This window comes from Callorhinus ursinus, unplaced genomic scaffold (assembly GCF_003265705.2).
Source record: "Callorhinus ursinus isolate GAN/ISIS: 27379988/994484 unplaced genomic scaffold, GSC_fseal_2.0 scaffold5, whole genome shotgun sequence".
In the NCBI taxonomy this organism is placed as follows: Eukaryota; Metazoa; Chordata; class Mammalia; order Carnivora; family Otariidae; genus Callorhinus; species Callorhinus ursinus.
The window spans coordinates 28,318,132-28,331,338 of NW_027397067.1; the positions used below are offsets into that span (position 1 = coordinate 28,318,132).

The following is a 13,207-nucleotide window of genomic DNA, read 5'->3' on the forward strand; positions in this document are numbered from 1 at the left end:
CTCAAATAACTTTGACTTAGTTACATTATTTTCCTTATTAGCAGTGTGAAAACTGGAAGAGTATTTATCTATACTTTCTTGTTGTATATAGTATTCATACTTTCTTGAGAAAGATAACTTATAGCATGCATTATATATACTTTCTAACGATTTTAGTTAAAGCAAAATATTCTTATATATTACTATTTCATCTTCTAGTTTTTAAATTGGTCTCAAATGACAATTTGAAGTTTTATAGACTTCCTTTCTATAGAAAAGAAAATGATACATTGCATTTCTTTATCTTAACAGAAAAAACATGGACCCATTTGCCAGAAAACTGCCACTAAAAAACGGAAGACTTTTGATTCAAGCAGACAGAGAGCTGAAGGAACTGATATTCCAACAGTAAAACCTCTTAAACCTAGGGTAATTATATAGCTTTTTGAATAGTATGAACTTTGCTGCTATATATATTGAAAAAAAATTATCTGTTCTAAGATTGAAGAATAATGAGAATTCTGCTTCTTGTTTTCAGTTTAGAAACGATCAGAAACTTGTTTATTTTTAAACTTCTGCTAAGGGGAAACCAAACTACTGTCTCAAAACTTATTATAATGAGGTTTTTGTAGCATTGGATAGCCAATTGCTTAGCTGTAGGCTGGCAAGAATTAAAAAGTCCTCACATGTTCTTTTTAACTCGTTAATTATTGAAGCCTAATTTAAGTGTAGTGTGTAAGTTTAAGCCTCTTATCAGTACTATAGTCCCTCTCTACAAAAGCAAAGCTATAATTTACAGATACCTCAGCATAATAGATATTGATTAGCTTGATTGATTGTCAGTAATTGTGATCTTAGGCTTTCTGGGGAAGTTTGGTCAGTTACTCAGCTGTCCCTGTATAGCTGTTGTCAGTTTGTTTTCTTTGAAAGCAGTGAATCTCCTTTAATAATCTCTTTAATACTACCTGTGGTGTGTTATATTGCTAAGAATAAAGCACATACTTTGTTCGACGTAGTTTTAAAGAGTTCAGTGAAATAGTCGAAATTTGAGTACCTCATTGAATAGGTTTTTGAAATAAACCCTGCGTCAGTGATAATAACTTCTCCCAGTGGTACAGGAAAACATTTCCCTGTGGGGTAATTAATCTTACTAATAAAATCATTTGATAATAGAAAAGTCGAATGTGCATCTTTTTTTTCAGGCTATCTATAAGTGAAGGATGGTGAAATTTGAATAATGTACAGAAACCATTATTTGATATTTTTCTTAGTACATCTGCAGATATATGATTATATTGGCTTTAATTAGCCAAGAGATAAACTATTGAAATTTTTCGACAGTGTAATATAGTGGGTATGAAAATGACAGCTGGCTCAAGAGTCATATTGCCTGGATTTAACCCTTGCTCTGTTACTTACCATGCTGTGTTGGGCAAGTTACTTAACCTATACATCTCTTTATCTGTAAAATGGTGTAGTAATGGTAGTGTCTGTCTTGTGGGTTCTTACTGAATTTATCCACAGTGATCTGTCAATAAATGTTAGTTATACTATTTTTTTAAAAAGATTTATTTATTTACTTATTAGAGAGAGAGTGTGCACGAGCAGGGGTAGGGGCAGAGGGAGAGGGGGAGAGAATCTCAAGCAGACTCTGTGCTGAGCATAGAGCCTGAGGGTGAGCTCGATCCCACATCCCTGGGATCATGACCTGGGCTGACATCAAGAGTCGGGCACTTAACCAACTAAGCCACCCTGGTGCCTCTATCTTATTTCTTTCTAAGGGAGAAGGGTTCTAATAGTGAAAAAAATTAATCTTCAGATAAAAGCAAAGTAAAAACCATTGCTTTGCATGAAGTAGTTTAATTTCTTGGTACTTAAAAGTGTGGTTCATAGAGCAGTAATACCAGCACTATTTGGCAACTTGTTAGAAATGCAGAATCTCAGGTCCCACCCAGAAATGCTGAGTTAGAATCTGCATTTTAACAAAATCCTTGGGCGAGTCATATGCACCTTAAAGTTTGAAAAACTGTGTATTAGAAGATTTTTTAATTTTTATTTAATTAAAAATTTTATTTATTTATCTGACAGAGACACAGCAAGAGAGGCAACACAAGCAGGGGGAGTGGAAGAGGGAGAAGCAGGCTTCCCGCCGAGCAGGGAGCCCGACACGGGGCTCGATCCCAGCACCCTGGGATCATGACCCGAGCCGAAGGCAGATGCTTAACGACTGAGCCACCCAGGCACCCCTAGAAGATTTTTTTAAAAAGCTTTTATTTATTTATTTGTCAGAGAGCGAGCGAGCACAAGCGGGGGGGCAGCAGGCAGAGGGAGAAGCAGGCTCCCCACTGAGCAAGGAGCCTGATGCAGAACTCGATCCCAGGATCCTGGGATCATAACCTGAGCCAAAGGCAGACGCTTAACCAACTGAGCCACCCAGGGATCCCAAACATTTATTTTTATTTATTTATTTTTTTAGATTTTATTTATTTATTTGAGAGAGAGAGTGAATGAGTGAGAGAGAGAGAGAGCATTGGCAGGGGGAGGAGCAGAGGGAGAGGGAAAAGCAGACTCCCCACTGAGTATGGAGCCTGACACAGGGCTCCATCCCAGGACCCTGGGGATCATGACCTGAGCTGAAGGCAGTTGCTTAACTGACTGAGCCACCAGGTGCCCCTGTATTAGAAGATTTTAACATAGTGAAATTTTCTCTATCTGTATCAAGGAAATCCTACAAAATCACAAGCAGAGTGGAGTAAAGCAGATGCGAACTCCATTTGGGGAAAAACTAAAGGCAGGCCTAATCCACAGAGTACAAAATATATGTAATGGCTGCCCAAAGCAACTGAGTTCCAGCAGAACCTACCCACAGAGGAAGTGCAGAAAGTTGAAGGACCCATGGCCCAGAATGGGAACCTGTCACCTTAAAGGTGAAGGGTCTCCTCGCCTTAAAGTGACTCCTTAAATGTGAGGGGTCTAATCAGGAATTATAGATCCCTTATTTACTACAGCCAATGCAGGAATTGGGGTGAGTATAAGAACCTGGAATGCAAGGAATTGGAATGAGCCTGGCTGAAATTGGACAAAAACCAGGAAGGAGGAAGTAGGGAGATAAGTAAGGCACAGAGAGTTGAAGGGGCCCAATGGCAGAAGCTCTCCAAAAAGCACTAATGAAAAGAAAATACCCTTTCTTAAGGTAAGGGGCCCATCTAAAGGGCTAGGTCTTTTTTTTTTTTTTTTTTTTTTTTTTTTTTGGAAGTGGTTAGTGTGGTTACTGAGGGAAGCATGGTTGGCAGTAGGAGCCTTCCTGGACCCACGTTGCTTTAGAGAAGCACGAGAGGTTTGTCCCTGTGATCACAGAGAGGCCTTATTTGCATCTGAATTTGGTACAGTGCTGGAGAGCTAGCTGTCGGTTTGTGTAGCCTGGCCAGGGACTGTGCACCACTCCTTCTCCCCAGAACCTCCTATAAATAGCTGTAATAGGAAAACCTAATTTATTCAATGATGAGTAATAAAAAAAGCATTAATTTAGCATTGACACAAGGATGCAGTGAGAAGAAAGATGGATGAGAGCAGCAGACCCTATCAGTAGATGAGTTATACTTATGGAGCAGATGAATGTTGTGATCAGACCTTTCACCATAAAATAAGAAACTATAAACAGTCACATTCAACATCTGAATTTGCTTGTGTTTAGTTAAGATTTTGTATCTCTACTTACGAGAGGTAAACTTGTAATTTTTCTTTTTATCAAACGTTCGTTGCTCTCTTAAGACTAGTTAGAAAGTTGTTCTCGGGGTGCCTGGGTGGCTCAGTCACTTAAGCGTCTGCCTTCAGCTCAGGTCATGATCCCAGGGTCCTGAGATCGAGCCCCACATCAGGCTCCCTGCTCGGCGGGAAGCCTGCTTCTCCCTCTCCCTCTGCTGCTCCCCCTACTGTGCTCTCTCTCTCTCTCTCAAATAAATAAATAAAATCTTAAAAAAAAAAAAGTTGCTCTTTTATTTTTTGAAAGAGTTTTTAAAAAATGATGCCATTTCTTCCTAAATGTCTGCAAGAATTCAACAGTAAAGGCATCTGGGCCAGTTTTCTTCAGGTTTTTAAAAAATAGGTTCACTAAAAAAAAATTAAGACTTGGGATTTTGTTTCTTCTGGTATCTGTTTTGTGGTGTTTGTCAAGGATATTGTCCACTTACTGTTGTCAGATTTATTAGCATAAAGGTCCATTATAGTGTCTTCTTTTTTCCTCATGTTTGTAAGAACTGTATCATGTACTATTTTCCATCCACATTTTGTGTTTTCTTTTTTTCCCTTATTAGTCCTGCCTTATTAGTGTTTTTAAAGAATCATCTTTTGACTTTGCTGATTCAGTGTATATTCTTGATTTAAAAAATAAAGACATAATAAGGATAGTTGGGTATTTGAATAATACAACAAAATAAATGTATGGTAGCACAGGAGTCAGCATTATTTGTAGTGGAAAGATACTTAGAGGTAGCCATTAAAAACAGGAACAAGATTAAGCTCCAAGCAATATAGTAATTGCTGTAACTGATACAGTTAGATATTAGATGCATAGGAATTAGAAAAGTGGAGGTAAAGGTATCATTATTAGGAGATGATATACCTGGAAAACCCAAGATAATCAACTGCTAAATTATTACAAACAATAAGAGAAGCCAGTGAAATAATGAGATATAATGATAATATACAGAAATTACTAGGTTTCATATTTCAACAAACCCCTTGAAACAAAAAAGAAGAAAAGACTCTTTATAAAAGAACAACACAAAATAAAAAACATTTAAGGATAAACCTTTTAAAGGTATAAAACTTTCACAAAGAATACTTAAAAAAATGGACACAAATACTTCTTCAAATGGAAATATTATATATTTTTGGATAGGTAGATTCAACAAAATAAAGATACTAAGTTCCTTAAGTTATTTATGAATGTAATGTTTAAGTTTTCCAGTTAAAATATAGTTTAAAAAATTAGGCTCATTCTAAAGTTCATATGGAAAAATGTACATACAAGAATAACCAGAAATTGAAAAAGAAGCAGCATAAAGTAGGGTTATCCTATCAGATATTAAAATATTATTATAAAGTCTCAATATTTAAAACACTGGTACTAACACAAGGATAGTCAGAACAGTGGAACAGAAGAGAATGTTCAGAAATAGGCCCAAATACAAAAGAGAATATGGTAAAGGTGTTAACAGTTCAGTGGGGAGTAAAGTCAATAAAGAGCTGAGATAGCTGCATAGCCATGTTAAAAACAAAAAATAAAGTTGAATCTATATGTCACACTATAACTCATAAATTCCAAATGAATAAAAGTTTTAAAATTTTAAAATGAAACCATGAAAATTCTAGGGGGAAACATGGGAAAATTCCATTTTACCGTCGTGTGAGGTTGGGCCTTGCTAACAGTGACTGCAAATCGGCAGACCATAAAAGAAACAAGTAAATTAACCTATATTTTAAAAATAATTCTTCATATCAGAAGATCCTTAGACAAGGTTATAAGACAGCCATATTGTAGGGGAGGGCTGAGGCTAGTCTATAAAGAATTAACTAGAAATTGCTAAAATTAAGACCAGTAACCAACAGGTAAGTTGACCAGGCACATAAAAAGTTCACAAAAAAAAGGCAATGCATTAGATGATTTTTTTTTTTTTTTAAGATTTTATTTATTTGACAGAGACACAGCGAGAGAGGGAACACAAGCAGGGGGAGTGGAAGAGGGAGAAGCAGGCTCCCCGCGGAGCAGGGAGCTGGATGCAGGGCTCGATACCAGGACTCTGGGATCATGATCTGAGCCGAAGGCAGATGCTTAACGACTGAGCCACCCAGGCACCCCAGTGCAGATGATTCTTAATGATACAAAAAGATGCTCAACTAATTATTAAGAGGAAAGCTGGTTAAAACCAGAGAGAGAACTATTTTTCACCTCTCCAGTTAGTTAAAAAAACAAAAGTTTTTTGTTTTCCAACATACTCTGTTGGAGAAAGTGTAGTAAAATAGGGAAATTACACCAGGTTAGTGGAGGCTTACATGGATGCAGCATCTACAGAAGTTAATTTAGCAGTGTTTATCCAATTATAATTGCATTTTAAAAATAGCATATAATACAATTATGTGAAGTTTCTTTTTAAAATTATAAATTTTAATTAAGGAAAGCAATTTAAGGACTCCTAATAAGAGAACATTTAAAACAATATAGCATTTCCTCAAGTTTTATTTCAATTAATTTTTTAAAAGATTTTATTTATTTATTTGAGATAGAGCACGAGCAGGGGGGAGAGGCAGAGGGAGAAGCAGCTTCCCCCTGAGCAGGGAGTCTGACACAGGACTCAATCCCAGGATCCTGAGATCATGACCTGAGCCAACAGCAGATGCTTACCAACTGAGCCACTGAGGCGCCCTATTTCAATTAATTTTTTTTAAATGTTTTGAGGGACGCCTGGGTGGCTCAGTCAGTTAAGCATCTGCCTTCGGCTCAGGTCCTGATCCCAGGGTCCTGGGATCAAGCCCCACATTGGGCTCCCTGCTCCACGGGAAGCCTTCTTCTCCCTCTCCCACTCCACCTACTTGTGTTCCTGCTCTCGCTCTCTGTCAAATAAATAGATAAAATCTTTAAAAATAAATAAATAAATAAAAATAAAAATGTTTTGAAATGGGCTTTTCTTTATTTGTTTGTAGCCTGAACCACCAAAGAAACCATCTAATTGGAGAAGAAAACATGAAGAATTCATTGCCACCATAAGAGCAGCTAAAGGCCTTGATCAGGCACTTAAAGAGGGTGGAAAACTTCCTCCTCCTCCTCCACCTTCTTATGATCCTGGTATGTAGAATATTGTTGACAGAAATCTTCATATGGAGAGAAAATATTGATAGAATTTTTATTAATTTTAAGTTGTTAATAAAATTAATTTATAATAATGGAAACTGATGAAACATAATCTTTAAAAAGTTTAACTATAAAATAATGGTGCTAATCTAGGCATTTAGGTTTATAAAGACACACTGGTGTTGAACATAGAAATACTTTATCTTTTTATCTCAATACTTTGTTTAAACATAAAAGATTTTAATATCATTTGAAAAATCATTGTAATATATCCCAGGAAATATTTGAAGAAACTCACTATCATTTGAAATGTAGTCATTTGGTAAGATTCAGATTGTTTTGTTGCCTAGTTCTTTGATATTTTCTCATCCGGGAAAATACATCTCATATTGTTTCTAAAAGGTACCTGTTTATGTGGGGAAACCACCATATAGATTGATTTACCTAAATTATGCTTTAAATTCATGTGTTAATATAGTTTCTTCATTAGGTGTATAAAAGTTGCTTATTTATTACCAAAAGCAAGGCAAGATGCTGGAAACCCAATATGAGATACTGAAATACTGAAAGATTTAAAATATACACAATTGACAATTTGACATTGGCTAGGAGAGTAGTTTAAAGAGGTAGTTATTTTAATATAAGAAGTTAGCTGTAGCACAAACAATGAATCATGGAACACTACATCAAAAACTAATGATGTAATATATGGTGATTAACATAACAATAAAAAATTAAAAAAATTAAAAAAAAGAAGTTAGCTGCAGCACTAAAATTGTGTTACTATTCTTGACTGAGATTTATTTCTTAGTAAAGGGAAGTTCTTATATAAAATAAGTCAGGGAGATGAAAAGCATGGCATAGGGAATATAGTCAATAATATTATAATTACATTGGTGACAGATTGGTGGTGTGGATTGAATATTGTATAGAATTGACGCATCACCATGTTGTATACCTGAAACTAGTGTAACATTGTATGTCAGCTATACTTCAGTAATTTTTAAAAAAAATAAATCCTTTAGAAAATCTAGATACGATCATTTTTAACATTTTATTGTAGTAGAGAGGTTGACAAACTATTTCTATAAAGGCCCAGATAGTAAGTATCTTAGTTAATAAGGTATATTTTTATCTTTTTTTTCATCTAAGAGAAAATACAACTGTATAAAGTTGATTAAACTATTTCTTGACAGTTTTCCTCTAATTAAAATAAAAGATTTTAACAGATTAGCCCAAATTTTAAAATTCATTTTTAATGTAATGTGTTATTACTGCTTAACTTAGTCTCTAGTATAAAAGTATGTAGATATGGTGAAAACATATGGTATATTATAAAGGCAAAGAAGAAATCCTGTTTTTCCTCTCTGTATTCCGTCTTTTGTACTAAGAATTTATCTTTTGGGGTTTTTTTTTTCCCCCTCAAATTTGATTCTAGGCTGGCAGAAAATTGGAATTTATCATATACTAGCAAACTTTTTTCTTAAATGTCTTTACTAAATTTAGTAGTCAGGTTGGGTGGTTATAAGGAAATGACAAGTTTTGCTTATCAAATGTTATTACTTTGTCATACATCTTCAATTACTGTTCATAAAAACTTATAATTCTTTGTTTCACTTCAAGAATTATGTTATTAATCTGTTCCTTTTTTCTGTTTTAGATTATATTCAGTGTCCATATTGCCAGAGGAGATTTAATGAAAATGCAGCTGATAGACATATTAATTTCTGTAAAGAACAGGCAGCACGTATTAGTAATAAAGGCAAATTTTCTACTGATACCAAAGGAAAGGCGACTTCTCGGACACAGGTGAAATGTTCAATTATTTCTACAAATAAAGGAGAAAATGACTCAGGTGCACAATTTTTTGCTTCTGGTTTACAGAACATTTAGCTACAGCTTTCTTACCTTCTTAAAGTTTTATATTGTTCAGGGATTTAGTAAGAAATTTGAATGTTTAATTGAGAACAAATAATTGAATGGACTTGAGTTAGTAGAGTCTTGAAAATAATGCAGGTTGAAGAAGGTATTAGGAAAAGGTAAGAAAACTAGTTAAAAAGTAGGTGAAGCAGATTCAGAGGAAATCAGAGGGTTTGGAAGAGTGAGAAAATGGCAGTAAAAATCCAAATTTGAAAATCAGATAAGTCCTGAATGTTTCCATGCTACATGTGACCATACGCCCAAGGGAATGAAATCCTGGGGTTAAGTCCAACTGTTACTTCTGAACTTTTAGGCAAGTAACATTTCATGTATGAGAGCCTTTATTTATTCATCCGTGAAGTAGTCTATATGATTTTTGTGAGAAGCAAATGAGATGGTATATGTGAAAGCACTTCAAGAACCATAAACCATATATGGATTTTGTTATATGAAATTTTTACAGTACTGTTGTTTTTCATTGAGCATATTGTGACACAAAAACTTTGATACTGTCGTACTTTTTTAAAAAAATTTATTTATTTTAGAGTGAGAGAGAGAGAAGAGAACACGAATGGGAGGGGCAGAGGGAGAGGGAGAGAAACTCTCAAGCAGATTCCCCACTGAGTGAGGAGCCCGACGCGGGGCTCCATCTCAGGACCCTGAGATCATGACCCTGAGATCATGACCTGATCCAAAACCAAGAGTCAGAGGCTTAACTGACTGTTGCCACCCAGGGGCCCTGATAATGTAATACTTTTCAGCAAACTTCATTTTTCAGAAGACTTTCATTTACAGTTTTTTTAGTACTGTAAATCTAGCAGGCAATAATAATCAAATCCATTTCACTTGTTACTTATGAATCAAATATTGGATTAAAAGACTCCATTACAATTGGAGCCTTCTTGAGAGGATCCATATTGAATTTTTGTTAATATTATTGGATCATCATCATTGTGGGGAAAGAATGAAGAAAATTCATTTTGAAGAATTTCTAAAACAGATGTCAAAAACATTTATCTTTTACTTAAATGGTTAAGATCATTTATATGATTTTTCTTTTCTCATAATAAAAAAATTAGAGTAAAAGAAATAGAATGTTTATATTCCATCAACTTGGTGCCAAATGATTGTAAATGTAAAATCCAGGTAGCTGATGGTTACCACTTTAAACTGTATCAGTTCTGATTGTATGCCCAGTCATATATATTCATTTTAATGTAAGCCCATATTTTCTCATTTTTATTCATTCAAGAAAATTTTATTGAGTACCCTCTCTGAATGAGGCACTACTGTACCAAGTACTGAGTCTATATTAGTAAACTAAATAGAATATTTTTCCAAAAGATGCTTAAAATGCATCCTTATTATATTTAGCAACTATAATCTAACCCAGTTACAGCCCACTTTTTGACCCTGCTCTGATCAAAATAATGAAAAAAATATAATGAAGATCTATTTCCTATTGGTAAAACCAAGAAGTTCCCCCATTTAGTTAAATTTCCATCATTCTTCTTCATTAGGAATTTTATCAAGTTCCATCATGGCATATTAAAGTCGACTCATGAAGAATAGAAAACCCAAAATGTTACCTAGTATATACTAAATTAAAACATTTTATTATTTTAAGAGAACATATTATATTGAAATAGTCCGTTTGTAACTTAGGTTCTGAAGTATTCTTTTCTCACCTTGGCTCAGTTACCTTATGAGCTTAAAAATTCAGTATGTATTTTGTGATTTAGGAATTTTCAGTATTCTGATTGATAATTACCCTATTCATTCTAAAGTAATAAGGTTTAAATCTGGAAAGATGGTGTTCAGTTTTTAATGAATTTTTTTCTTATTAAAGGCATTCCTGTTCCTTATGGAAAATTTGAAAAAAAATATTTTTAAAAGTCATCTTAGTTGATATTTAAAAAATTTAATTTTGTGCTTTTATTTAATTTTTAAATTTTATTTATTTTTATTAGAGAAAGGGAGGGACAGAGGGAGAGAGAGAATCCCAAGCAGGCTCCACACCCAATGTGGAGCCCAATGCAGGGCTTGTTCTCATGATAGTGAGATCATGACCTGAGCTGAAATCAAGAGTCAAGATGCTTAACTGACTGAGCCACCCAGGTGCCCCTCTTATTTTATACAACACTTTTATTCTGATTTTTTCCTCCTTATTTTCCTCAATTATTTTATTGTAAATTATACATGTAAAAAAAAAACACAAAATACACATACGTGCATAACCACAAAAAGGTTAAGAAATAGGGTATTATCAATCTCATAAAGCCTCTACTATCCTGTTTCACTCCCAGAATTGTAATGTTCTCTCCTTCTTAGACCCTCACCCCATAAAATAGTCACTCTTCTGATTTTACATATAAATCAGTTTTTGCCTTTTATATAGTCTCCAGACCATAACTGCACTTTTATTTACTATGGCTTTATAAATCTTGATGTCATGATGGATTTGTAGTTATTTTCTCCTCCATTTTCTCTCACTTGAAAATAGTTGAAAATATTTTCTAATTTGTGATTTCTTCTTTATTTTTTTTTTGGTGTTTTTATCTTTGTATTTTTTGTATGTTTGTATTTATTTTGTATTTATTTATTTATTTATTCATTTATTTTAAAGATTTTTTTTATTTATTTGACAGAGAGAGACACACAGAGAGAGAGAACATAAGCAGGGGGAGTGGGAAAGGGAGAAGGAGGCTTCCTGCCAAGCAGGGAGCCCAATGTGGGGCTCGATCAGGACCTGGGGTCCTGGGATCATGACCTGAGCCGAAGGCAGACGTTTAGCGACTGAGCCACGCAGGCGCACCTGTTTTTATTTTTTAACTGGAGTATGATATTCTCTGCCTGATCTTCCCGACCCTCCGTAATCCATACCTTCCCTCCCTTCCAGCTGACTTAGTTCCCTCCATGCTCTAAAATACACCCTGATGAGGGATAAATTGGTCTCCTTCACATTCGCATCTATAAAATGGGGATAATATGTACCTACCTCAACAGTTATCAAAAGCATACAGCAAAATAATGCCTATTGGTGTGATTTCTTCTTTTACTCATAGTTTGTTCAAATGTGAGTCATTTACTTCCCGATATTTGGTGCTCCTCTAGATGTTTATTGCTGATTTTTTTTTATTTAATTCTCTTAGGGTCTGAGAACATACTTGGTAAGACTTTCATCTTTTGAGATTTGTTTTATTGCCTAGCATGTGGTCTTTTTCGGTGAATGTTCCTACAGTCTTCATCTATGATTGTTGACTTTTTCAGGATCATTAATTTCACCAGCTTTTCACTTAAGTATTTTGAATTTCTCTTATTAATTGTATTTATATTTACAGTTCGTTACGTCTTTCCTATTTGTTGACCTTTATATCATATGGAGTGTGCCTTTTTGTCTATGGCAACATTCTTTGTGTTGTTGTTTCATCTGATAGTGTATTGCTGTTTCAGTTTGATCATGCTAATTTCCTTTCAATTCTTTAACTTGAATCTGTGTTGTCAGAAGGTGTTTCATCTGATAATGAATAACCATTTCAGCTTAATTATGTTAAATTTCCTTCTAATTCTTTCACTTAAATTTGTGTTTTTGCATCTCCTGTAGACAGCCTGTTTTTAGTTCATCTTTTTTAAAATCCAGTCTGACAACCTCAAACTGTTGGTTGAAGTGTTTAGGCATTTACACTCAGTGTATTTATTGATATGTTTGTGGTTAAGTCGGCCATGTTGCTGTTTTCTATTTTTGTCTTTTTTTTATTCCTTTGATACTTCTTCCTTCTTTTGTCTTAGTAATAGATATTTTATATTCTCTATTGGTTTTCAGTCATCATATTTTTTTAAATGGTTATTCTAGGAATAACAAAATGCATTTTTTAACTTATCCCCACCTGTGGATATTTCCACATATCTCTCACCGATCTTAGTGTTATTGTTATATATATGTAACTCTATAAACCCATCAGTATTCTTTTTTCGTTTTTTTTTTAAGATTTTATTTATTTGACAGAGAGAGACATAGCGAGAGAGGGAACACAAGCAGGGGGAGTGGGAGAGGGAGAAGCAGGCTTCCCACTGAGCAGGGAGCCCAATGTGGGGCTCCATCCCTAGACCCTGGGATCATGACCTGAGCCGAAGGCAGTCGCTTAACGACTGAGCCACCCAGGCGCCCCTAAACCCATCAGTATTCTTGATGTGTGTTGTTACACAGTGTTATACTTACACCTTTAAAAGTCATCTGTCTTTTAAAGAAATTAGAAGAAAGTAAATATGTAATCATTTATATGCATATACACACATGTATGTTTATGCACACCCACATATACTTTGTTTTTTTTTCTTCTGCCTCTGCCACATCCTCACACATGTATTTTGTATTTTACTTGCATATTACTTACTCCCATATTATCATTTTCATATCTCTTCATTTCTTCTTCTAAATCTCAGTTGCCATATTTTGTC

General features: G+C 34.6%; 1 protein-coding gene across 5 annotated transcripts in view; it reads left to right on the forward strand.

Moving 5' to 3' along the window:
• Nucleotides 1–13,207, forward strand: part of ZC2HC1A (zinc finger C2HC-type containing 1A) — a 55,684-nt gene that overhangs the window by 11,401 nt on the left and 31,076 nt on the right. For all 5 annotated transcript variants that reach the window (XR_012378239.1, XM_073892915.1, XM_073892916.1 and 2 more), the window contains exons 3-5: nucleotides 292–408; nucleotides 6,682–6,823; nucleotides 8,490–8,638. Coding sequence is in view for 4 of the 5 variants with exons in the window: in XM_073892915.1 (XP_073749016.1) it covers nucleotides 292–408; nucleotides 6,682–6,823; nucleotides 8,490–8,638 (408 nt within the window). In the remaining variant the exon portion in view is untranslated. The remainder of the gene's footprint in view (nucleotides 1–291; nucleotides 409–6,681; nucleotides 6,824–8,489; nucleotides 8,639–13,207) is intronic.